The 27802-nt window shown below is 40.0% G+C and overlaps 2 protein-coding genes across 4 annotated transcripts in view; one reads left to right on the plus strand and one right to left on the minus strand.

Annotated features, from left to right (window-relative positions):
- Positions 1-323: 323 nt before the first annotated feature.
- c6h2orf49 (chromosome 6 C2orf49 homolog) lies at positions 324-16399 on the minus strand. Its single transcript, XM_067986201.1, has 4 exons — positions 16215-16399; positions 14070-14233; positions 10578-10950; positions 324-4458 (listed from the first exon to the last, which is right to left on the minus strand). Exons 1-4 carry the CDS (start codon positions 16317-16319, stop codon positions 4402-4404), a joined length of 699 nt encoding a protein of 232 aa, XP_067842302.1. The 5' UTR covers positions 16320-16399; the 3' UTR covers positions 324-4401.
- Positions 16400-16632: 233 nt separating this feature from the next.
- The window catches only part of tgfbrap1 (transforming growth factor, beta receptor associated protein 1), a 69890-nt gene continuing 58720 nt past the window's right edge, over positions 16633-27802 (plus strand). For 2 of the 3 annotated variants that reach the window (XM_067986198.1, XM_067986200.1), the window contains exons 1-2: positions 16633-16761; positions 22102-22803. In XM_067986198.1, coding sequence (XP_067842299.1) covers positions 22119-22803 — 685 coding nt within the window. In that variant the 5' untranslated portion in view covers positions 16633-16761; positions 22102-22118. Of the gene's footprint in view, positions 16762-18873; positions 18948-22101; positions 22804-27802 lie in introns of all 3 variants that reach the window. The other variant, XM_067986199.1, reaches the window with a different exon arrangement.

The raw sequence follows: 27802 nt of genomic DNA on the forward strand, positions 1-27802 counted from the left end.
CAAGAAAACAGCCAAAATGGTACACATCACTTATGGCTACACTCTTCATTCAACACACACATTCTTCAGTTCCAGCATACATAAAAATAAAGTAACAGCTATACAGAGTTCTCAATACTGCCCAGAAAAAATATACAGAAATGTCTGAATTTCACCCTTTTGAGGAGTATAGAAATCATTTGTTAAAATTGACTTGTTCCCTGAGAACGTATTCAGAACATACCACCTACCCACATTGAGCTCTAAATCAACCAAGTATGAATATATGAATGGTGCCAATTGTATTTATCTATATGTACAGGGAAAAATAAACAGAGGGAAGCTTAAAGATTCAAAAACATTTATTTAAATAGTCATGGTTATTTTTACCACTCATACAAAAAATACTCACATCTAAACAATATCCTGTTAACGTCTGCTATGTTCTAACAAAATAATAAGTAATTTACAGATAGCTGTGACAGTAACAAATAGGAGTCTGAAGATAACGGGTAATAGTTTGGTAATCTGGGGCTCATTTTTTGACGGACATTTTAATTTAATATCTGTGGCGGAACACTTCTTTGTACTAGGCACAATGATAGTATTACAATTAATTCAGAAAGCTGAGTATAAGGTAGCTATGGACTATTGACTGGAGTCTGGAGATTAATAACATATACAGCAATTTGGACCTCCCCTAAGTAAAATCTATATGCAGATTTTAAGATTACTGTAATCAAGAAAAAGAGGCTACCATGCAAACATCAATAATTAAAAATGATATATTACTACAGGTTTAGGTTAAAATTGCCTCCTAAGTTTTGTCTAGTCTCTCGTCATGACTCAATCCCTCTAACATGGGGATCAGCCTCGTGGCTCTTCTCTCCATTGCCTCTAGCGTTTGAATGTCGCCCCCAAGGAGTCTGGTCCCTTTGGGTTTGTCTAGTTTCTTTATGCCAACAGACAACAGGAACAACTACACTATACCATAGCCTCGGTTCTCTCATTGCTGAGGCGCCAACTCTCACTGGGTTCCCATCCAGGACCTCACCCAAGTGGCCCACTCTTGGTGTCAGCTGTGGCTCAGTGGTAGCATACTCGCTTATGAGGCAGGAAGTTGTGGGTTCAAGCTCCACTCCAGAGACTTCAGCACACACTTCAATGCAATACAGAGGGAGTGCTGCACTGTCTTTTGGACAAGACATTAAATCAAGGCCCCATCTGCCCTCTCATGTGGGTGTAAAAGATCCCATGGCACTATTCGAAGAACATAAGAAATTGGAGCAGGAGTAGGCCATACAGCCCCTCAAGCCTGCTCTGCCATTTTAGTAAGATCATGGCTGATCTTCGATCTCAAATCCTTTCCTGCCCTATCCCCATAGTCTTGATTCCCATAGAGTCCAAAAATCTATCGATCTCAGTCTTGAATATACTCAACGACTGAGTCTTCTGGGGTAGAGAATTCCAAAGATTCACAACCCTCTGAGTGAAGAAATTCCTCCTCATCTCAGTCCTAAATGGCCGACCCCATATCCTGAGACTATCCTCCTAGTTCTAGACTCTCCAGCCAGGGGAAACAGCCTCTCCGCATCTACCCTATCAAGCCCCCTAAGAATTTTATATGTTTCAATTAGATCACTTCTCATTCTTCTAAACTCCAGAGAATATAGTCCCAATCTTCTCAATCTCTCCTCATAGGACAACCCTCTCATTCCAGAAATCAATCTAGTGAACCTTCATTGCACCACTTCTAAGGCAAGTATATCCTTCCTTAGATAAGGAGACCAAAACTGTTTATGGTACTCCAGGTGTGGTCTTACCAAAGCCCTGTACAATTGTAGCAAGACTTCCTTACTCTTGTACTCTAACCCCCTTGCAATAAAGGCCAACATGCCATTTGCCTTTCTAATTGCTTGCTGTACCTGCATGCTAACTTTCTGTGTTGCTTGTATGAGGACACCCAAATCTCTCTGAACACCAACATTTAATTGTTTCTCACCATTTAAAAAATATTCTGAGCAGGGGCGATCTTCAGGAGTCCTGGCCATTATTTAACCCTCAAATAACACTATCAAAAAAGATTATCTGGTCATTTATCTCACTGCTTTTTGGGACCTTGCTGTGTGCAAATTGGCTGCTGCATTTCCTACATTACAACAGTGAATCCACTTCAAAAAATACTTTATTGCCTGTAAAGCGCTTTGGGACGTTCTGAGGTCGTGAAAGGCACTATATAAATGGAAGTTCTTTCATTCTTTACAAAATATAGTCAGAGTTTTTATGGCTTTTTTTTTAAAAACTGCCTTCTCTAGAATATGACTCTAAAGTTCTGCTATCTTAATGAATCTGCTCCTTCTACTGACAGGTAGTTGATGAGGTCCAGAGCTGTGCAAAGTGAAATTTAAGGGAGAGGCTACTCCGATGGTCTCATATATCATGTAGATGGCCCCAACACTACCAATTACATCACATGTATCATATCATTGGAATACATAGCAAATGCACCACACTTTTAATCCTATTTTCTGACCTATTCTAACTTATATAAAGTAGAAAGTGTCTTGACTTCTGTTTACGGTCGTGGTATGAATGTAGGGACTTAGCACACTGCTTTCACCTGGGAACTGGGTTTGATTCCAGCCCAAACTGCTTGGATGAAAGTCATAGAGTCATAGAGTTATACAGCACGGATAGAGGCCCTCCGGCCCATCGTGTCCTCTCTCTCCTGGTTTTGTGGACTTTTTTATGAAACAGAATCTTTGGCAGTCTCAACTTAAATCCTCTGGAAGGGCCACAGCACTAAACTGCACCTATTATGGCAATAACTGCAATCTCTCTGAGGGTATGAAGATGGTTAGTGAGGGAAATGGAAGTATCACATTGATGCAGTAGGTGTATGTTTCTGAAGGGTAAGGCGCATCATTGAGACAAATTGTTGAGGCAAAGTAAAGACTCTGCATCTGGCTGTGGTATACCTGACCTGGGAGTGTTTGATGCCAGTACTGGATACCTAAAATGGAAAACTGTTTCATATCTTAACACTGCACTAATATCCATCACCCTGATGGGCACAACAATTCAAACAAATTTAAAATTAAACATCACAGATACTATTTACCTAAAAGACTCCTCCATCATAATATACTTAAGACTGCTTCTTACACCTTAGTCAGAGCTGCTTATTAGATTAACTATTATATTCAACATGTGATCTTTACCTGCATAATAGCTGGACTGCAAAGTAACTCAAATTTGTGAAGTGCATTGGGACATTTCTGAGATGTGATAAATAGGAGTTCTTTCTTTGCATTATTTAATTGGCAAACTATTATACGAGAATTTTTTTTTTCATGAAAGGTCATCGACCTGAAACATTAACTCAGTTTCTCTCTTCACAGATGTTCCTGATCTGCTGGGTATTTCCAGCATTTTCTGTTCTTATTTCAGATTTCCAGATCCACTGTATTTTGCTTTTGTACAGAATCAAGGTATTTGCACCGAGGGCTGTTAGTTTATATGTTTTGATATGAATCCAGAAGTTGAAGACAGGAAAACACTTAACTAAAAAGAGCTTTCAAGATACTGAGGTAACGTTCCGATATTCACACACACATGAATACAGCATAGTTTAATGTTTGAAATAGAAAGTTCTTATAAGTTTTATTTAAAATTTGATTGAAGAATTTGAGATGACAATTTAGTGCTCATAGATGAACCAATAGGTAGCACTAAATTTATATTTTTAGCAGAATAGGGGAATCAATGAAAAACTGCCTATGCTAAAGTTCGTCCTCACTGGATTTATTCGTGCTATGCACAAGTTCCATTAGTACACAAAAGAAACATCAACTATGTTTTTTTCAGGGCCATTAGTTTGCAACACTAAAATGCCATGTGTTATATCATGAGTTAAGTCTAGAAAACTGATATGATTACATATGGAAAAATACAGTACCAAATTAACAAAAGTCAGATTGATGTGCTTTAACTTTTTGTGACATGTTTTAAAATGAGTCCCAGATTTAGCCCAGACGTATACAGAGTTAAATGCAGACTTGTGTGAATTGTGCATAAAGTGTTGTACTATACCTGATATGCGACTAATGTGATATTCCTATTTTCTATTCAAAAATGATTATTGGTTCCTTTCACAAACAGGAAGCAACTAAATCGAAAAAATCCATTGTTGTAAAGAAGTATATAAATTGTATTTTAGTATAAAACTGTTCAGTGGGAGATCTTACTTCACTGGCTGGGCTACTAGAATCAAAATGGATCACGTGATTTCTTTAAACTGTTTAATGGGTGCCTCACTCCCAGTTGGTTTTCCTGTTTGCCATTTCCAACAGGCTTATTGGCATGGTTATATCATAAGATGTAAATGAAACATTTTCTCTGGAATATCAGGACTGGCAGACCTTATGGCCAGGTAACATGTTGAATCTTTTTCTTTGGCTCTGTAGATCTTAACTCCCCCTGCAGGCAAAAACAAAGTATTATTTGCAACACTAAATTACATCCAATTGTTCTGTGTGTTTGTGTATTACACGATAATGTAATCGTATTGAACTCCCACCAAGATTAAAGGCGTGTTTATAATAGCTGAACACTGCTTGAATTTAAACTTTACAAAGGTTTTTCGAATACTTTGTGTTTTATTAGCGCTATGTATGAGTGAAATACAATTTTCAACTCTGCAGTAAAATATCTGACCAACACCTCCAGCATTTTCTGCTCATTTTATTTGGTAGAGCATGGAGGTGGTGTGTAGGGAAGGAAGACCAGTATCCATGTATGTCAAAATTCCTCCCTAGGCTGTGCATCCCAGGTGCCTCACCTGCATGGATTACCCTCGCAAAGCCTTAAACTTAAATTGAATAAGCTAAAGCAAGTATTTCTCAATACTCAATGCTGAGATCTACTCCCTATGATTTTGACCAACAATGCTTATACCTTCTAGGCATCAGGGTTAATTTCCTTTTGGTGGCCTACATCCAAGGGTTCTAAAAGAGGTGGCTGCAGAGATAGTGGATGCATCGGTTATGATCTCCCAAAATTTCCTAGATTCTAGAACGGTCCCAGCCAACTGGAAGGGAGCAAATGTAACCCCACTATTCAAGAAAGGAGGGAGATAGAAAACACAGAACTACAGGCCAGTTAGCTTAGCATCAATTGGTGGGAAAATGCTGGAATCCATTATTAAGGAAGTGGTAACAGGGCACTTAGAAAATACTAATATGATTAGGCAGTCAACATGGTTTTATGAAAGGGAAATAGTGTTTGACAAATCTACTGGAGTTTTTTTGAGGATGTAACTAGCAGGGTAGATAAAGGGGAACCAGTGGATGTCGTACATTTGGATTTTTAAAAGGTTCCACATAAGAGGTTGTTACACAAGGGCCCTTGGTCCAAGGAACAAATTGGCAGAAAAGTTGGTTACCAGGAAAATTCTAGGAGGAAAAGTGGTTTATTTCACATGGTGCACCTGTTTGGAGGAAGCATCTCAGTTTTAATGAAGTCAAGGACATCAATTTCACCCTGACACAAATAATCCCTTGGGTGAGGAAACTAGGAAAAGTCTCTGACAAAGAACCTACAAATCAAAGCTTTCTCAAGTACTTTTTCCTCTACTGATATTAATTACTTTAAGTTCCTCACTCTCATTAGACCCTTGGTTCCCCACTATTTCTGGTATTTTTTTTGGGTCTTCTACAGTGAAGACAGATACAAAATTTGTTTAACACATTTGCCAATTCCTGATTCCCCATTGTATCTCCCATCTCAGCCCGAGGGGCCAACGTTTACTTTTGCTACTGGATATATTGGCCTAGGACAGGGTACAACGCAGGTTTGCCAGAATTATACCGTGGTTTAAAGGGTTTAATTATGAGACAGGTTGCATAAACTTGGCTTGTACTGCCTGAAGTTTAGAAGATTGAGGGGTGATCTAATCAAGGTGTTCAAAATAATAAAGGGGTTTGACAGAGTCGATACAGAGAAACTATTTTCTCTGGTGATAAGGAGGCACAATCTTAAAATTAGAGCTAGGCCATTTAGAAGTGAAATCAGGAAGCATTTTCTTACACAAAGGTGGTGGAAATCTGAAAACTTCTCTCCCAAAAGGCTATAGATAGATGGTCTATTGAGATTTTCCAAGACTGAGATTGATAGATTTTTGTTAGGTAAGGATATCAAGGGATACAGCTAAATGCAGTAAAAGTACAGATTAGCCACAATCTGACTGAATGGAGGCTTGAGGGGCTGATTGGCCTACTCCTGTTCCTATGATTCAAAATCCAGTATACAACGGTTCCTTTAAGCCATTTGTACCTTGGATGCATGTTAAAAGTTTTCAGAAAGTTTGCTCAAGTATACTTTCCTACTTTGGTTAACTCCCCCATCAAAACATCCCTTCAACCTGGGGCATTCATTTTCCCAGTTAATATACTTATGTTTTGAACCTAATCCTTTTTTAGAACTGAAATTTTTTGCTTAGAAGGCTGCCTTCATGGTAGGCATTACAACTACTGCAAAAGTTTGGTGACTATCAGGCAATGATTATCTGCTGTCTCTTCCTAGAAATCCAGCGAAAGAGGGTAGAACCATCTTGAAACCTAATGTTTGTTTACTTTACAGGCACATGAATCTTAATATCCTCAAAAATCTGTGCAGCAGTATAAATGACTGTGTCTTGGTGTCTGAACCCACCAGATCAACTTGTTCTCAAATAGGATATAAAACTAAGATGGCCAATCTCAAACCTTACTCTAGCTGGATACCAAAACATATTACTGCATCACTCATTAAATTGTTCCTACCTAATCCACTAAAGTGGACCTTGCTTTTCCACCTAAACATGTTTTGCATAATCATCTACTCATATTTATAGACACAACAATCTGGATACAGCAGGTCAGATTTATACAGAATAGTATCAGCCTTCAAATTCACATTTTCATTTTTTTTTAAACTTAGATTTCTGGGTGGTTTGCTAGGATTAGTTTCCTCATCAACCTTCCTTCCTGTAATTGCTGACTTGGCAGTCAATTGACAGAAGCATGTAAAAGCCTTAATGTGAAGGCAAGCTGTACTTAAGATTTATTCCTATTAGCTGAAGGCAGGTCCTCCACTTACACAAGAGACCTACTCTTCTTATCCCTCTGGTCTCAGGGGATTGATCATTTGTAAGGGCACTGCCAAACAGCCCTTAGGGCATGATCTATATAGGAGGGTTTCTGATGTCAGAGCTGATGAATTGCTCGAGAGGTGAGGGGCCAAACTCAACTACATGCACATGGAGAATCCACCTACTGGTAACAGAAATCAATGTGGTAGAAATGTTCCTTCTACAGTACATACCTGGTTAATGTGATTGATCAAAACCTAAAAGCTTTGAAGCAAATAACTAATTTGATGATAGAACTAGACAGATATGTCTCAAGCAATACCAATAATAGATTATCTGGTCATCACATTACTGTTTTTGGGACCTTGCTTTGTGCAATTTGGCTGCCGCACTTCCTACATTACAACAGTATTTAATTGGCTGTAAGGTGTTTTGGGACATCCTGATGTCATGAAAGGCACGCTATAAATGCAAGTCTTTCTTTTATGTGTGTTTAAAAATGGCGTCAATATCTCATCAGGATGTGGGAACAGTGTTGTGTAGGTTGTCTCAGTGGTATCCTCAGCAGTGCGCAAGGACAATCAGAATGTGGGATATATATCAGTATGACAAAGATAGAATTCAAGATACTTACAAAATTACAAGCAAGTGATACTAACAAGGGATTCATGTAATTAAAATGTGAATATGAGCATAAGCTTATACGAATTGTTTGAAGCTTAAGACTATTATGGAAGTTTTTAAAAAATGTATTCAAATTTTGATTAAATTCCTGCTGACTTTTTGTTCATCGAGAGTTGCTTCAGTTTATAGGGAAATTACGCCATTGCATGGATAACGAGGCTTTGTATCAAATACCTGATGCTAAAACACGAGTGAGATTATGAAGTTAAATTTTACAAGATATCAGGTTGTGCATAATATATAGGAGTTACAATTCCTCAGCATGCCAAAACTATGATAGTAGTTTAAACAAGAGTTTTTAAACACTGAAATTGCTCCTTTGTATTTCCACATTCATAAACATACTTGTGCTCTGGGTATGAAGTTTCCCACTTTTATGAACACCATTAAATGACGTTAGTCAGCTCAGCGGGTAAATGCACCATATAGTGTGGTATAGACCCATACAGAACAGTAAGGAATCAGGCTTAATTCCTGGTCCGTGCTTGAGCTAGCTGAACTCAACCATAGGGGAATAAGCCATTGGCTTCAGGATTCTTATATTTGGGGAAGGGGAAAAACCAGAAAAAATAAATCAGCCATTGCATTCGCTCCTTATCACTACATAGAATCGCAGACATAACGGAAACAGGCCATTCAGCCCAACCAGTGTTGGTGTTTATCCTTTACACAAGTAGTAGTCCTAATCCCACGTGCCCACTCTGTTCCCATATCACTTTATCCCTCTTTCCTTCAACCACCTATCTAAATTGTTAAAAGTTGACTTGGTCTCTGCTTCAAATCACTAGCTCTGATTGTGAAGTGTGAAATGCACTCTCATCTGTGTAAAAAGGTTTCTGCTGCTCGCTGTCCTAAATCTTATATCTATGTCCCCTCATTCTAGACCTGTCAGCAGTAGAAAAATGAAAGATATATTGGGCTTGGGGGAGATGACAACTATGACCAAATAGCTTTCCAATACTCTTCATTCTACATATGAATGGTCACTTGGTTAAGAGGTCTAGAATAACAGTGTAAAACCTTTTAGTCTTCATGGGCCACAGATACATCCAATGGGAGTCACAGATTGGGGCCAATTTTCCTGACCTTTGCCCCAGGGAAAGCCCATTATCCAGGCACAAAAATCAGGAAAAAGGAGTTGGAGGCCAGCTATACCAGGTCTCTGCACCCTTTGCAATGGCCCAGGATTTCCAGGGCTTTCCAAGATCGAGCAGCAGGACATGTGCCTGTAGTAGGTGCAGGACAGACCCAATAATGTTATAGTAATGAGGTGGAAAGGGGCATTCCTAGTCTTTTTTTCCCTTAATTTCCTGTTCCTGTGGCCATGTGGTAGGGGCTCCTCATAAAATGGGCACAAGTGCTTTGTACCAAGACCCTTCTCAGATCTGGGGATCCAGCAGCAAGCTGAAGAGGAGCCCCAATGCAAGGATAATTTTTATCCCCCAAGCAGAACTTCAGGCTATGGGGTCCAAGGATTGTAGTTGCACTCTAGTTTTCTACATTGTTTTCTGGCATGAGGTCTGCTCAGGTGGCAGGGACAGGAAATTCAGGCATACCTTGCCCGGACAGATGCAGCATATTTCAGGTGCCACCGATCCTGTAAAGCACCAGAGGCCAGGAAAATCAGTCCCATAAAGTTTATATCCATGTTTCCATTAATTTTCATATAACTGACTGCAGATATTAAGAGATCTTGGTGTTCCAATCTATTCATCAATGAGGCAGTTGTGCTAAAACCATTCCTTTCCAAACTTCTAGGCCCACAAAGTTTAAATAGGACAAACCAACGAATAAGAAATATAAGCAGAAATCGGATTTTGTCTGGGTTTTGAGGGTTGGATTGCCAGTGATTGGGGGACAGATATAGCCCATGGACAATAGTTTAAACCCTTCTCTAGAGGGCCATCAGTGCCTGAAAAAGCCTCACCACCATGAGACACAAGAAATTGATATTCTTGCCTATTTTAAGATCTAATAATACTGCTACTTCACAGGAATGTAGCAACAATAGGTTACTTTAACAGTCCACATTAGCAACAAACAGATGGAAAATTTGAAATATTGCATTTTACCACTAAAAATACTTAGCTTCACAGTACTTATATTACATAATATTTTCCTAAATCCTGGCTATCCTTTTCCTTTAACAAATAAATTGCAAAGAGAGGGAAAAGGAACTTCTACGAGCTCACTCACACTTGACAGTGATCTAAGGGCTACATTTTCTATTCCGGGTATCAACCAGCAGGAGACTCATGACCAGAACAGAACTAAAGATTAAGACTTTATATGTATGCATAAGGGCACCCAGTGAACAATGGAGTTATAATTTATAACACACTGACCAGGAGACTGCAGTGAGAACTGATGCTGGAATATGAACTTAGGACTAGGTTGCCTTGTATATCAATTTTTATTCAAAGATATCTAATTATGCTTGGCAGTAAATATAGTCACAAAAAAAACAAACAAACTGCAAGCTCAGATACGATTATGTTTATTGGACCAATTGCACTAGCTTGAACCAATACAGCAGTACTATTTTAAAAAATAATTTCCAATTAATAAAACAAACAAGCTGGTCTACTGCCACTCTTCAACAGAACCTGTTCTTCAGCTGATAGTTCATAGTCATTTCATCAAATTCCATTCATATAAAAAAGGTACATTACAGCTGCTACATCTCAATTACACAAGCGTGCAAAAAAAAAAATCTATGTCTACATTACATTATAGTAGCATGACCCTTTAGGTCTGGCTAAAAACGGTAAATCTTAAAACTTACTGGTGCATCTCCCTCTCCATCTTTTGCAAGTGCTCGCTTTAGTTTTATGGGATTGGTGCCTCCAGGAGATGTTGAGTAAGGCAATGGTGAGGTTTTCAAAGGCTTGTTGCCTCCATGTTTCATGGTAGCCATACCATTGCTAGATACAGCACCTCGAACTGGACTTTTGACAGCATTATTATTGGTCAGAATATTTGTGTCACTTGGTTGGACAGCAAGTTTATTGGTGGGGCTGGTGTTCGCAGTCCCTGACGGCAGCTGCTTCACTTCATCTGCCATTCCATTTTCGTTCTTTTTGAGTTTTATTTTCGTACTTGTAGAGCTGCCATCAAAAACAATAAGAGGTCTTTTCCTTGAACCCTCCATTGTTGGTCTGCAAAATAATGGACAAAAGACTGTAAGCTCAACACTATTAAAAAGTTCAAAATGGAATCCTTCAAATGTAAAAACACAGAATTCATTAGTCAAAAAATTATTTATTTTCTATAAAATGGCAATGGACTGGCAAAAGATGGGAAATGGTGTTCCACAGGAATCAGTGCTGAGACCAGTGTTGTTCACAATCTACATTAACGATTTGGATTCGGGAATCAGAAGTACAATTTCAAAATTTGTGGACGACACCAAATTGGGGGGGGGGGTGCAGTTAATAGGAAGAATGCATCAAAATGCAAGAGGACATTAATAAACTTACAGAATGGGCATGTAATGGCAAATGAATTTCAACATAGATAAGTGTGAGGTGATGCATTTTGGTAGGAAGAATAAGGCAGCCACATACTGCTTGGATAATAAGAGTCTAAATGGGATAAGCAAGGGGATCTAGGGGCACAGATACACAGATTACTAAAAGTAGTGACAGATTAAAAAGGCCATAAAAAGGCAAATCAAGCACTAGGGCTCATTTCTAGAAGGATAGAACTAAAAAAGAGAAGTTATGTTAAGCTTTTGTAGAACCTTGGTTAGACCACATTTGGAGAATTGTGCACAGTTCTGGTCTCCATATTAAGGAAAGGATATAGCAGCATTGGAGAGGGTGCAAAAAATGATTCACAAGGATGATGCCAGCACTGAGGGAGGGTTTGTGAGGGAGTCCAAAACTGAGATCATAACTATAAAATAGTCGCTAATAAATCCAATAGGGAATTCAGGAGAAACTTCTTTACCCAAAGAGCGGTAAGAATGTGGAACGCACTTCCACAAGGAGTAGTTGAGGCAAATAGCATCGACGCATGCAAGGGGAAGCTTGGTAAGCACACGAGGGAGGAAGGAATAGAAGGGTATCCAGATAGGGTTAGCTGAAGTAGGGCAGGAGGCGGCTTTTGTGGAGCATAAATGCCAGCATAGACCAGTTGAGCTGAACGGCCGGTTTCTGTGCTGTAGTTTCAATGCAACGCGATAACAGAGGATGTTCTCTGGAAACCATTAAATGTTGAGCTCAGGTAATGTTTCTCAACCTACAAGCAATACAAGTGGTAACAAAGATGTTCTGCAAGTAGTTGGACAGTACAGTACTAGGCAGTTGCTTGTGTTTAAGTGAACTGCAATTGTAACCGAGATGCAAATATAGCATGACACATTAACGTTGATAAACAGATCTCTTATTATACATAATCTGCACACGTAGTCAAATCAAAATATTATATCTTGGTTGCATAGTACCATGACATTATGGATTAACTTGTAGTCACTATACAAAACATATTTAGGATACTTAGATAAAAATGTTCACAGCTTTTTCTAAATTTATAACAGCAACAATTTGCAGAAGTTGCTGCAAAACATTTTTATAACAAAATAGATTATTTTGAATGTTGGGAAACTAACACTGAAGCAGATGGAGGTAGTCAGCAATTTATATTAATTGCCATGTTCTCAGGAGTGAATTATAAATACTAAGGAACTATTAGTATAACTCCTAGAGTACAAATACTACAGGTCTAACACACATGCACATATCCAAATTTATATGCATCAAAATTAGGCAATGTAACCCTACTCATGAAGGCTTCCAACATAAAAATTGAGGCATTCCAGAACAAAATCGCAAGACATGAATACTGCAATCCCATCTATTATTCAAAAGTTTGCAGCTGAACTTTTCCCATTCAATGGATAATCTCTGAAAATCAAATGGTTTCAGTGATTTCATACAACTTTTTTTTGTATTCTGTAGTGTTCATACAGCGACATATGAAAAAGAACTTCACTAAACCGAATGGAGCAGAAAGAACTTTATAAAACTTACATAACCATCTTCAGCTGCTTCATCAATGACCTTCCCTCCATCATAAGGTCAGAAATGGGGATGTTCGCTGATGATTGCACAGTGTTCAGTTCCATTCGCAACCACTCAGATAATGAAGCAGTCCATGCCTACATGCAACTAGACCTGGACAACATCCAGGCTTGGGCTGATAAGTGGCAAGTAACATTCGCACCAGACAAGTGCCAGGCAATGACCATCTCCAAGAGAGAATCGAACCACCTCCCCTTGACATTCAACGGCATTACCATCGCCGAATCCCCCATCATCAACATCCCGGGGGTCACCATTGACCAGAAACCTAACTGGACCACCCATATAAATACTGTGGCTACAAGAGCAGGTCACAGGCTGGGTATTCTGCAGCGAGTGACTCACCTCCTGACTCCCCAAAGCCTTTCCACCATCTACAAGGCAAAAGTCAGGAGTGTGATGGAATACTCTCCACTTGCCTGGATGAGTGCAGCTCCAACACTCAAGAAGCTCGACACCAACCAGGACAAAGCAGCCCACTTGATTGGCACCACATCCACTACCCTAAACATTCACTCCCTTCACCACCGGCGCACTGTGGCTGCAGTGTGTACCATCCAAAGGATGCACTGCAGCAACTCGCCAAGGCTTCTTTGACAGCACCTCCCAAACCGGCGACCTTCACCACGTAGAAGGACAAGGGCAGCAGGCACATGGGAATACCACCACCTGCATGTTCCCCTCCAAGTCACACATCATCCCGACTTGGAAATATATCGCCATTCCTTCATCATCGCTGGGTCAAAATCCTGGAACTCCCTTCCTAACAGCACTGTGGGAGAACCTTCACCACACAGACTGCAGCGGTTCAAAAGGCGGCTCACCACCACCTTCTCAAGGGCAATTAGAGATGGGCAATAAATGCTGGCCTCACCAGCGACACCCACATCCCATGAACGAATAAAAAAAGTTTAAAAAGTAATTAATTGACCGATTCTGTTGACAACTGAATTGTAGTTTATTGCCTTAAAGTCACCTGACCGTTATTCACATCTAAATAAATCATTGTGCCACACCAAGCACTTGTTAACTTTCCTAATGTTGACTGTGTGCTAAAACCATCACTGACATCCCTCACCTTATTCAGTGCAAAAATTAAACGTACAAACCATGATCAGAAAGGGTTAGTTCATAAAGATAAAAGAAACTGATGAGCCTTTTTGACTTCATTGTACAACACAGGAATTACATGCCTTTGACTCTGTGTAGCACAAATGGGCTGATGTCCTCTTTTCTCAGCCATCATTCTTCCCCATCTATTCTTGGGCAGCTCCCTCTGTGGCAGTGGAATGACATGCTGAATGTACACTTCAACAATCCGATCCTTTTCATGCAGGTTCTCAGTAGCTATTTTTCTCTGAAGAAAAACACACAGATCTAGTAAGTACAACAAACAATTGTATTTGATAACTGCCTTGCTGTACATGTTGTTTTACAGGATTCAAAACAAAATAAAATTACCTTTTAGAAGTGTGTGTGTTGGAACTTCTTAATGCAAGTTTTTAAAAATTGTTCCCTGCACCACAATAGTAATGAAAATGCTGGATTTGTTTATTTTCATGCTATCAACCCGCTGACAACAGTTACTGTTGAAACAGTAATGTCTTAGCCTTGTATGCCATAGCATACAAGGCTACGGACCATATGCTGGAATATGGGATTAGATTAGACAGGGCTTGTTGGCCGGCGCGGACACGATGGGCCGAAGGGCCTCTATCCGTGCTGTATAACTCTATGACTCTATGTGGGATCAAGGATGCCTGCTGAAATATACAAGTTTAGTGTGGTCTGAACTGATATTTTACACTTGCAAAATACAATGACTGATCCACTGGCACTAGTTCTAAGTTATGATGGAAGAAACTGGTTGAAGCAATTTGAAAGGAAACAGGCCCATATTAAATCAAAAGCAAAATACTGCAGATGCTGGAAATCTGATTTTCTGTTTCTATGTTAGGTCCATATTAAATGTGTTAAAGCAATCATTTTTAGTCAATCATTTTATTTAATGTTTATATTCAAAATTGCATACAGAAAAGCCTCCGATAGCTGGCTATTGATACACAGCCTGTTAACATTGATTAGAAGCCTGACACTTCCCACATGAATTCAGGACACCACCTGATCTTGCCTTCCTATAACTCCCAGTAGTTGATTATTCTATTTCCCTAAGCACAACATGCCTACGACTTTCACCTTAACTAAGGAATGGTTTCTGATTCAAGGAAAATACAAAAGGCAATGGTGGGGGGGGAGGGGGGGGTGTTTTAAAAAATTCACACTGTAGATTTGAGTTACTAAGAGATTCTGTATTTGTGCTGCTCTAGGCTTTCAAATAGCACATCTTAATGCAACATTTTCCAATTTGGGTGAGGTCTTTTTTTGTCACCCACTAAGTAGTGATCACTTAAGTTTAGTAATTTTTAGAAGTTTAGTAATTTTTAGAAGTTATTCTCAATAAATCTCTTCACATATGAAGGTGACTAATGAACTGTTCCTAGCATGGCCAATCTCATCCTACCCACACTTTAATGCTGTCTAGCCAATAGCATCCTTGACCAAGTCACCAAGCAGGCAACCTGCTCTCTGCCAACATTAACCATAGAAGCATAAACCACAGATTCTATGATTAAGCCTACAGCACAAAGTGGCATGATTCAGCCCTTCACACCTGTGCATGTAAAGTCAGAAAAATAAACTTTTTAAAAAACTTACAACATAATAATGAAAATGTAGTATTGTGAACACTTGAAGTCTACTATGGCTTTGATAGCCAGGACATATATCTATATTCTTCTGTAAGAAAAAAGATTTTTTTCTGCAAAATTTCAGTAATAGATGTTTTAATTAACAGCATATTCAAATACACATAAGCTTTCAAATCTTGCGATTGAAGTGTAAAGTGGTACCTAATGGGACTTTGGAAATGAAAATTCTTTCACACGGTGCGTTTGTAATTCAAGGCTTTTTAAACAGAAAGTCCAACTCTTCCAAATTTACCACAAGCGCTTATGTTTGAGGGGATGTAAAGGACGCGTCGACAATGGCGTTGTCAATAAAAGCTTCTAACCCTACCCACTAAACCCAGCCCCTAAATCGCGCGGTGATATATATATAGGTTTTCAAACAAGTTCCCGAGGCTCGAGGGCCTAAGGTTATTTGCTTATTTCAGTAACACAACTTTCACGCGATTACTGGAGCAGATCCGCCTGTTGTTTCTTGCACCAACCCCCCCCCCAATAATAACACGTCCCCTGCCCGGACACCTTGGGGAGTTAACGGCCAATAACGACCGGCCGTGGCACAGAGTGCATGCGCCGCGGCCCTCTCCTGCTCACCTGCTGCAACAGCTTCAGGAGAAAGTCCCCCGACAGGAGCTCCGGGTGCAGCAGCAGATCCGAATCAAACTCACTCTTCACAGCCGATCCCTCACCAACCGCCATCTTCAGAATCTCCCACGATTCGACGCGAGCAGGCACCACCACGTGATCTCCGCTCCGCCAATCACGGCGCCGACGAACCGCTCCAACGTCACAGACGCTGTTTTAGTGGGAAATAAACGGACAACGGCCAGTTGTGGGGCTGCTGCGCCGGCGCAAACTTCGCCCAGCCTTTGGAAATGGAGAATGTCGGGGGTCAGAAGTAGCGCACAATGGAGTTCTAGGCAATGACCTAGATATGTGATGGAACTAACGTCAGTACACTCCAGTCAGTAGCGCCTCCTGACGGAGGAGGTGCGATGTTCACGATCACATGACAGCCGGGGGGGGGGGTCCTTGCAGATGCCACGTGACCGGAAACACATGGGAAAGCGCCGGATATCAGCAGGAAGAGGAGAGCAGCTGGGGAAGACGTCAGGTGCGGGGCTGGGATCGAGAGCTTTGGGTAAGAGCAGGAGGGATGAGTCGCTGGGGTTTTTGGAGCGGTGATCGGCGCTGTGTAATGGATATGTGGTGATCGAAGATTTAGAGGGATTATGGCAGAGCTCGGGCGTCGCGTTGGGGAAGGGGTTAAAGGAGCAGTGTCGTTATTCATAATTCAGTGGGGATTAAGAAATCAGTTGCATTTGCATGTTAATCGATGATTCTCAACTGTTTACAGATAAGATGCTGGCACTTTAGGTTTATTCCGTTATTGAGTGATGTGTGTGTTTAACTTATCTTTGGGGTGGGGCTAGGTCTTGGTTATGTTGGAGAGGAAAGAACTTGCATTCATATACTGCTTTTCACAACCTCAGGATGTCCCAAAACGCTTTATAGCCAATTAAGTCAAAAGCAAAATACTGCAGATGCTGGAAATCTGAGTATGTCCAGCATTTTCTGATTTTATTTCAATGAGTCAGGCAGCATCTGTAGAGAAAGAAGTTAATGTTTCAGGTTGATGACCCTTTGTAAGAAGGGGGTTCTGATGAAGGTTCATTGACCTGAAATGTTAGTTAGTTATTTCTTTCTCCACAGATGCTGCCTGACTTGAGTATTTCTAGCATTTTCTGTTTTATTACAGCCAATTAAGTACTTTTTTTGAAGTGTAGTCACTGGTGTAATGTAGGAAATGTGGTATTCAATTTGTGCACAGCAAGCTCTCACAAACAGCAATGTGATAATGACTTGATAATCTGTGTTTACTGATGTTGGTTGAGGGATAAATGTTGGCCAGGACACTGGGGAGCACTCCTCTGATCTTCAAATAGTGTCATGGGATCATCTGCATCCACATAAGAGGGCCTTGGTTTAATGTCTAATCTGAAATATGTCACCTCTTGACAGTGTAACACTCCCTCAGTACTGCACTGAAGTGTCAACCTAGATTTTGTGCTCAAGTGTTTATAGAAAGGAGCCCACAACTTTAAGACTCAAGTGAGGGTGCTACCACTAAGCCAAGGCCAACCCCTAATGTCAGAGGTTTCCAAACTTTTTTTGCTGAGTCTCCATTTGGAGATTCATATCCTATGTGTGCTCCCCTCTCTAAATAACTGTGTTTCTGCATAATTAATGTTAGTGTAGTTCTAGCTGGTAACCCAGAATACTTCAGCAATTTTGTTATTTTAGCAGTTTTAATTCTGTTCCAGTACAATCCAATCGCTAGAACTAGGGGGCAGAAGTTATGCTGCAGCTATACAAAACCCTGGTTAGACCGCACCTGGAGAACTGTGAGCAGTTCTGGGCACCGCACCTTCGGAAGGACATACTGGCCTTGGAGGGAGTGCAGCGTAGATTTGCTAGAATGATACCCGGACTTCAAGGATTAAGTTACGAGGAGAGATTACACAAATTGGGGTTGTATTCCCCAGAGTTTTGAAGGTTAAGGGGTGATCTGATTGAAGTTTATAAGATATTAAGGGAAACAGATAGGGTGGATAGAGAGAAACTATTTCTGCTGGTTGGGGATTCTAGGAGTAGGGGGCACAGTCTTAAAATTAGAGCCAGACCTTTCAGGAGCGAGATTAGAAAAGATTTCTACACACAGGGTGGTAGAAGTTTGGAACTCTCTTCCGCAAACGGCAATTGATACTTGCTAAATTTAAATCTGAGATAGATAGCTTTTTGGCAACCAAAGGTATTAAGGGATATGGGCCAAAGGCGGGTATATGGAGTTAGATCACAGATCAGCCATGATCTTATCAAATGGCTGAGCAGGCACGTGGGGCTGAATGGCCTACTCCTGTTCCTATGTTCCTAACTCAGTGGCTGGGCAATTCCTTGAATCTGATCCCACTTCACTGGCGAAGTAACGCAGTGGGTGCAGATCTGAGGAATTTCCTGGCCATTTTGACAGTGGAAGGAACTTCGCTGAAAGGAAAATTGTGGGCATCACCTCTCTTCGGGTTGGATATGTGAGCCGGGTGAAGGATGAACAATCCTCTGCGAGTGGAACTAGAATGGGTCTGTTTGATTTGGGATGGAACTAGGAGTAATGAATCGTTGGGTTGCTTTGGAGGAGATGAAGTATTTTTTTTGAAAGTGAGGATGCCTTTATTAATTTATTTCTCAATTTAAGATGATGCCAAGCAAGCAGCAACACAAAATTCAAGCAGAGTGAAATGAACTTTCCAGAAAAATGCAGAGCTCTGGGTAATAAAATAATTTTTGATGCTATGACCAGTTTTTATAGGAGGGCTATTTCTGTTCCCTCTAAACATGGGTATGTACCCAAGGGTTTGCAAGGACTTCAATGTAGGGACAAAAAAGTGCTTGCTCCACAGAGCTGTGGAATTTGGAGCAAAGAACCTTTTTAACAGATTTTTGAAGCAGAGCCAGGAGGGGCAATGACTTGCTGCTGTTCGTTTATTTCTGCTATGGTAGCAGGGACCTCGGCTCATGAGCACTTCCAAAAAGAAAATTATGCTGCAGAGGTAAAATACCAGAAGGCAAACAACTGGCAAGAAATGCCTTTTAAACTGAGTGAAAATAATTGTAAGCTGGATCTATTTGCAGGGGATGTCTGAGTTTTGGAGAGAGCAGAGCAGGAATCAGCCTGAGTGTTGAGGGGAGTGCTACAATGCCACCAACGCATAAAATACATATTGCAGCCATTACCTCGCCCTGCCTAATAACCTCATCGCACCCACAAGTTTGGAAATCTGTTATATTATGCAATGTGTTTGTGTGTACTAGAAGAACTTGCATTGATAGAGCCTTTCACATTCTCAAGATGTCCCAAAGCGCTTCAGTCTATGAAGTAATTTTAAGTGCAGCCACAGTTGTAATGTAGGGAAACGTGGCAGCCAACTTCATAGAATAATGCAGGCCATTCGGCCCATCATGCCTGTGCTGGCTCCCTCAGTACTGCACTGACTATGTACTTGGACCCATGACCTTCTGACTCAAGAAAGAGTGTTACCTCTGAGCCAAGGCTGGCATACTTTTAAGTTTCTACCTGATCTTTCTTATCACATCAGAATCTCAGTACAGAAAGTGAGATTTTCTATATTTTGTATAGAAAGTTTCACTTTTTTGTTCTGAGATTCTGATTTGATTATACTTGTCTTCCTCCTTCCCCCCCCCCTCCCCCACCCAACCAAAAATAACAACTTATTTATATTGCGCCTTTAACATAGGAAAATGTCCCAAGAGTTCACCATAGAGCATATCATATATGGTCTTTTGAAAAGAATGGGCTTGATAGGCTGAATGGCCTTTTCACCACGCTTATGGTTTTATTGACACAAAACCTCAACAATTAGCAAAGATAGTACAAATGCAATAAAAAAAAGTTTAGCATCTTCACCTAATAGGGCCCCAGCTGAAATGGCAGTCAATCATTCTGGTCACCGAACTTTAGCTCTCAACAAAGCCATGCTTACGCTCAAATGACTAGGGCAATGGGGTAGAATCAATGTCTGACATCCTTCTCTACCCCTCCCCCAGCCAATTGTGATTTCTTTTTCACTGGAGGTGCAGAAACCAAGCATATCCTAGTTTAACTCTCTTTTCTGCTCTCTCTTTTCCCCCCAATCCAAGGCTGAAATGATCCTAGAATTGCACTAAGGAAACTGCATTTTATAGGCATTCATGTTTTCAGTAGCATTTAAACTGCATGTTTGCAGTTGGAATCATGCAAAAAACTACAACAGTGCCAATGTTAATGTGTAACTGGATGTTGAATCGGTTCCAACATTTTATATGGTTAATAATTGTTTTTCCAATTTTCTCCTCTTCATAAGATGGTGACCCATGCTAGGTTAAAGTTTCGTGGGCACTGATAGCCATCTGATACTTCTCCCAAGTGGCCATTAGTCATGTGCCACCCTTAACAGTGCGTTTCAGCTGTTGAGGACATCATAGCTGAGCCCAGCATGTGGCATTTCCAGCTGGGGACATTGCTGAACTGTGGTACCCCCATTGCTACCCTGGCTGAGATAATCTAATCTAATTCAGTTCAGAAAAGGGATAAAATCTTGGACCCTTCTTGTTTGCATAGCTGAGCACCACAGCACATTTACTTATTGAGCTGTTTGGGGGAAGGCTAGTAATTAATTCAAAATATTCATGACAAAGTGCTCCAGTATGTTAAGATTTTGTTTCAACAGAATTCCAATGTAGATTGCATTGATTTTGTAATTCAGCATTCAATTTCACAACTGTGTTGGCAGTGACTTAAAGGTTGTTAGAACAGTTGCACAGGCTTTTTTGTCAAAGATGTACATTGGTCCATTACTGTCATTTACATTACAGATTGGATTTTACAACATAATTACTGGAAAAAACGTAATCATTTTTGAAATTGTTGCCAGATGGCACATTTGGCTTGGTCAGTAGTCAGGTATTTTTTTCTAACTAGTGAATTGAGCACAGATGGACTAGCTAAAATGTTCGCATCTGTAAGGGATTTACCATGAATAAATTTGAATTAAACAAATACAACATCTAACTAAACCATAATGGCTGAGGCACAAGTTTGCAAACGTCCAGGCTTAGGGACCCCAAGTGTGCATAGAAATACTGCTGGAGTTTTACTAGCTACAGCCATAATGTCGAGAACCATACAGTATTAGTGAGCTTCCTGTTGCTTGTCCAGCCAGGATGACTGGTCTTGTTAGGGCATTGGCTTGTAGAATTATCTTTAGCTGAGTGGGAAGAATCAGACCCCACAGTGACGGATCTATATATCCAGGTTCTATTAGTGAGCCAGGCTCACTGGGCAATCATCAACAGCGCCCTGGAGTTCTGTAAACTTGCCTGGCTGAGGAATCGGACTACTGAGTCAACAATGGAAAGTTGATTCAGTTCCAATCTTCCATTGCCAGGTGTGCCATCTTGGAGCTGACTCAATGCCAGAGAGAGTCTGCTTGCCATAAGTGACCTGAATGACACTTTAACTCTTTTGTTCCTTTCCTCTTCCTATGCTCTGCTGCTTCATCTAATCTTAAGGATAAGATTAGGTATTTGAGGTTTGTGAATGTGAATCTGGCACAGTGCACTAGAACACTAAATATGACCTGTGTCTGAAATCAGAAGTTCATAATGTTTTTATCTTAAAAAAAAACCTAAGCTGTATAGTTAATGATGCATTACTGAATTCATGATTTCTATTGCTGCTTCCAATTCTGCTGGAAAAACTTTAGATGCTGCTTTTGTAAGTAGTGCCATGGGGTGATCCTCTATTTTTGTATGCAGAACTTATTCTAGTCAACGTTAAGAAAATATAGCCAAGGACATCAGTAATTTCTGAGGCGATGTTGTTTTGATAATATGTGTGCATACTTTGATTTTTGTCTTTTTTTAGATGACTGAGAAGTCACGATGAGTGTGAAGGCATTTGAACTTGTTCCTGTTCTTGAGCGGGATCTGCTGATAGGAGACAAAACTTGGATTGCTATTGACTGTATTGAATGTTGTGGAAAAAATCTTTATGTAGGGACAAATGACTGCTATATCTACCACTTCCTATTAGAAGAAAAAGTATCCACCTCGGGGCGACTTACTTTTACTCCAACAAAACAACTACACAAATATCTGGGGCTAAAAAAAGCTGTGAATGAGCTAAAGGCAGCATCGGCTTTGAATAGGCTAATGGTTCTGTGCGACAATACTGTGACTTTATTGAATATGATCAACCTGGAGCCTGTACCGTCAGGAGCTAAAATCAAAGGAGTAACCACATTTGCTGTAAATGAGAACCCAGTGACTGGAGACCCTTTCTGTGTTGAAGTTTGTGCCATTTCAATGAAACGGAAAACTGTACAAATATACACTGTGCATGAGGACCGTGTCCAGTTAATAAAGGAAGTCTCCACACCGGAGCAGCCAGTTGCTATAGCCGCAGACGGGTACTTCCTTTGCTTGGCAATGAGCACACAATATATTATTTTGAGTTATAACACCGGAACTTCACAGGACCTGTTTCCATACAACAGTGAGGAAAAACGACCGATTGTAAAGCGGATTGGTCGAGAGGAATTTTTATTAGCTGGTCCAGGTGCATTGGGTAAGTTTATCGGCTATTTGATTATGATACCAGATGTCATTTGGTTTATACAATTATTTTTATAGAATTTGTCATGGCCTCTAAGTACCTCAACTGAGGGTGGGTAGGTTACCCATTTTGAAAATTATTGCCAGTTTTTATATCTGGTTCAAGTCTCCTAAAAGCACATTTGATTCACCATCACTTAAAGTAAGTAGGATAGTGGGATTAGATTAGGTGGCTGAAGGAGAAAAACATCAGTGTTTCTGTGCTCTAATATTTTGATTGTTTTCTAGCACCCTAAATGAACCAGATGAGAGAGAAGATCTTAGTTCAGGAGTAACGCAGGGAAAAGCTCATGACTTGCTTTGCTAGTGCACCAACTCTGTGCCACAGGGCCTCTATAAAATTCAGTAAAATTTTCTGCACTGTATACTCAACTGGAAGAGGGCTAATTTCAGTGAGTTGAAAAGGGATCTGGCTCAGGTGGAATGGAAACTAAGATTATCAGGTAAAACAGTGACTGAGCAATGGGAGGCCTTCAAGGAGGAAATAGTTCGGGTACAGAATAAACACATTCCTACGAGAGGGAAAGGAAGGGCATCCAAAGCTAGAGCTCCCTGATGACTAAAGAAATTGAGATTAAAATGAAATAGAAAAAGGAGGTTTATGATAAATGTCAGGTTTATAATACAGTAGAGAATCAAGTGGAATACAGAGAGTGCAGAGGAAAACTGAAAAAGGAGATGAGGGGCAAAGAGAATGTATGAGAAAAGATTTGCGGGTAACATAAAAGGGAACGCTAAAGTATTTTCTAAACATATAAAGAATAGTCAAAGGAAGGGTGTGGCCGATTTAGGGACCAATAAAGAAATCATCTTGTGGAGGCAGAGTGTGTGGCTGAGGTACTAAATGAGCACTTTGCATCTGTCTTCTCTAGAAGCAGATGCTGCCAATGTCGCAGAAAAAAAGGAAGGGTAGAGAAATTGAAAAAGGTAATTGAGTTCTTTGTAGTAATGGAGAGGGTTGATGAAGGTAGTGCAGTTGATGTGTCTATGGACTTTCCAAAGGTGTTTTATAAAGTGCCATATAATAAACCCTATTAGTAAAATTGAAGCCCATGGGATTAAAGTAGCAGTGGCAGCGTGGATACAAAATTCTTTGAGAAAGAAAGCAGAGAGGAGCTGTGAATGGTTTTTCATAGTGGATGGAAGTTTGCAGTGTTGTTCCCCAAGGGTTGGTATTAGGACCACTGCTCTTTTTGGATGTATATTAATGACCTAGACTTTTGGTATAGGGGGCATAATTTCAAAGTCAAAGCAGATGACACAAAACTTGGAAATGTAGTAAACAGTGAGGAGGATGTAGACAGACTGGTGAAATGGGCAGACACCTGGTAGATGAAATTTAATGCAGAGAAGTGTGAAGTGATGCATTTTGGAAGGAAAAAAAGGAGAGGCAATATAAACTAAATGGTATAATTTTAAAGGGGGTGCAGTAACAGAGACATGGGGTTCACATGCACAAATCTTTGAAGGTGGCAGGGCAAGTTGATAAAGCTGTTTTTTAAAAAGCATTTGGGATCCTTGGTTTTATGAGTAGAGGCATAAGAGTACAAAAGCAAGGAAGTTATGCTAAACTTCAAAAACCACTACTTAGACCTCAGCTAGGGTATGGTCTAATTCTGGACACCACATTTTAGGAAGGATGATAAGGCCTTGGAGAGGTGCAGAGGAGTTTTACCAGAATGGTACCAGGGATGAGACACTTCAGTAATGTGGAGAGACTAGAGAAGCTGGGATTGCTCTTAGAGCAGAGAAGATTAAGGGGGGTGTGGGGGGGGGGGGTTTAAGAGGTGTTGATAGAGTAGATAGGGAGAAACTGTTTCCACTGGCAGGAGAGTTGGTAACCAGAGGACACAGGTTTAAGATAATTGACAAAAAAGCCAGGGGGGAGATGAGAATTTTTTTCATGCATCAAGTTATGATCTAGAATGAATTCTGTGAAAGGGTGGTGGAAGCAGATTCTATAGTAACTTTCAAAAGGGAATTGGATATGTTATGAAAAAGGAAAAGTGCAGAGCTATGGGGAAAGAGGAGTGGGACTAATTGGATAGCTCTTTCTAAGAGCAGGTGAGAATGTCTAAGGGTGCCCCTCTAATGAAAATGCATATAAGCTTTTAGTAGTTCAGTGAGATACCTCCATAGCCTGTAGCAGTGTGGTGAACGATGGGTTAATATAAGTAGCCCATTTTGCTAGCTAGAATTAGAAACAATGAGCTTCTTCTTTGACGACCTGTTTATGTTATTAATTTCCTTTATGAATAAGCATGCCTTGTGTTAATCAAGTGAAGAGATAAAATAAAGCTGAATTCTGGTGTGGGGGTCTTGTACAGCTGCAGTAATGAATGGATCTCCCTTTTCAGACAAGGTCGAAAAACATACCGAGCCAGAGATAAGGAAGCCTCCCTTTCCCTTGGCATACACAATACCTGTGAGTGGTCGGCCATTATGTCACTCAGCCTGGCTTGACCAGACTCAGCTTATGATTGGTGTTAACCCTTTGATAATCATGTCCCTCCCCTGAAGATGTATAATTGTCTGAAAATGTATAATTGTATGGATTTTCGCATGTAACTTTGCCTGTTCTATGAGATTGACAAAGACTCTATCAGAGTTGAAATCGATTCTGTAGAATAGGTCAGCTGTTGCAGCTAATAAAATTGTGTTGAACTTTAAAGGTGTATTCGATTCAGTTTTTGCTGAACCAGACTAAGGGTAAAAGAATCCGGTTCGTCACAGGCACAAGGTGCCAAATGGCCGCCTTCTGTGCTGTATGGTTCTGTGTGTAATTTCAGTCTTTTTTAAAAAAAAAGTCCTTTTTGAGCTGATACTTGTGACATCATGAAACACTTCAAGAGTACATTTCTAATTGGATTGTCTATTTAAAAATTCTTTTCATTGCATAGTTTGGAGTAGAGGTTCATAGACTGATATACTTGTGCTAAGAGAATGGACAGAATTATAACTGTTGCAGTGGTCTCTTGTGTTCAGATTCATCAATCTAAATGTGTTTTGTACATGTTGAATTCATATAGTTAAGCAAAGGATGTGATTATTATGAATTTGCTGTTTGTTATGCCTATAATGCTGGCAAAGGTTCTTTGATTTTTTTCAAAGTGGATGACCTACTCATTGTTTGCAACCCCCATGTTCTCTTTTGTGCCCTCTCCTTTCCAAAGAGCACCTTCTGCAGACATGTATGGTAGTTATGTGTATTTTTGACTGTGACGTGTTTTATTGTACAGTACTGAATGGACTGGAAATGATATGAGCACAGTTGTTCAGGCCATGGTTCCATTCTGTGCAGCTAATGCTGCAAGGTACAAAGAATACTTTGCTAGTGATGTGAAAGCACCTTAGAACACTTCTTTATGTCACACAAGATTCAAAACTAAAGCTTACTTTTTGTGCCTGTAGAACTTGTATAGCTGCATAAGCAATGGGATTGTTCCTGTTCAAGTCTAAAATAGATCAAAGTAAAAAATTTTGTATCCTTGATTATTTGCTGATAATGTTGCCCCTGGAAGACTTGGTAAATAGTTACTCAACAAACTGTTTTGAGCAGTAGCTGAAGGTTAGTGTTCTATAATATCAATTTAATTGATATAACTATATGTATGTTGAGTAATACATGTTTGTCACCTTTTGCTCTCTTCTCTAGCTTTCATTTAAATTGTAAAATAGCATCTAAAAAATCAAGGGTTCAGTATATATTTTTTTGGAATAGCAGAAAAGGAAGCTATAGAAAAATGATAAACCAGATTGTACAAAAAATTGTTTCAACATTCCAGCTAATCTGTAAAGAATCTGAGGGAAACTTTAGTATAAATATATTGCATGTCTCAGAATGCAGTGATTTCAAAAATAAAACCATCTGTGTTCTGGGATCTAGGCTTATCTGGATGAGTGATTTTAAAATCCGTCAGCTGGATGATTTTTTTGTAGATTGGGCCAAGTGCAATTTCTGTTAATCTTTCCCGTTCTAAGCTATCATTTCCTTCATTGTTCAATTTTAAATTCAATAGAGTTGTGCCACTTGATTATTTGGAGACTATACTATTTCTGCACCAAAGTATGGGACTTCTAATATTATGTATACAATGAATTTTTTAAAACTTTTACAAATTCATGAATTCTGTGTTGGGCTGAATTCCATGGGGCTAAATAGCTGAGTTCTTATCACTGCACTGCTTGACTTTGTGAGCCATGTTGCAGGAGTGGGAAGTTGCTGCCTGCTGGATCCTTTCATCTGGCCTCTGTGCACTTAAATGAAACTGTTTGCTTCATCAGATTTGGAGCTGAAGCTAACTGGTGAAATGGTTTTATGCACTTAACATGTGCAAAAAAGGAGCTGGATAAAGTGCTCAGCTGCAGCCCTTAAACTTGGAACGATTAAAGAATTGAGGTCGAAACTCTAACGTTCAAGCTTTTGATGAGGGGAAGGATGGAAATGAGGATGATGGGGTGGCGTAGAATTTTAATGTATGGGATCTCACTTTTTTTGTGTTGGGTGTGGGGTTTCTGACTTTTTGCGTTTGCATTTTCTGTGTATCAGGGGCCACATTTCTGTAGTCCACTCAATGATTTAGACGAGTTATCTGGTCCCCTGTCTAGAAAGTTGCTGTTCCTGCCATATTGTATAAGTAATGCACACTTTTGGAATGTTCCAATCTTAATCTTCTGTTGGCATGTTACCTTTTACATAGTTTCTATGAGTGAGACTATATTCTCCAATAGTCTTTCACCTGTTGGTGGAAGTAGAGAAATGTTGAAGCAAAAGCTCATCAACAGATGTATTTGGTGACACACTGTTCTTTTGAGTAACTTCAATTTTTTTCTCCTGTCTACTATTGCTGAATCTTCTAAGCTTTCATTTCAACATTTCTCACCTTCGATACATCAAGATTTTTGATAGATCAAAGTTTGTGTGAAGACTCAGTATGTATTCCCATCCTATT

The sequence above is a fragment of the Heptranchias perlo genome, chromosome 6 (assembly GCF_035084215.1).
Source record: "Heptranchias perlo isolate sHepPer1 chromosome 6, sHepPer1.hap1, whole genome shotgun sequence".
Classification (NCBI taxonomy): Eukaryota; Metazoa; Chordata; class Chondrichthyes; order Hexanchiformes; family Hexanchidae; genus Heptranchias; species Heptranchias perlo.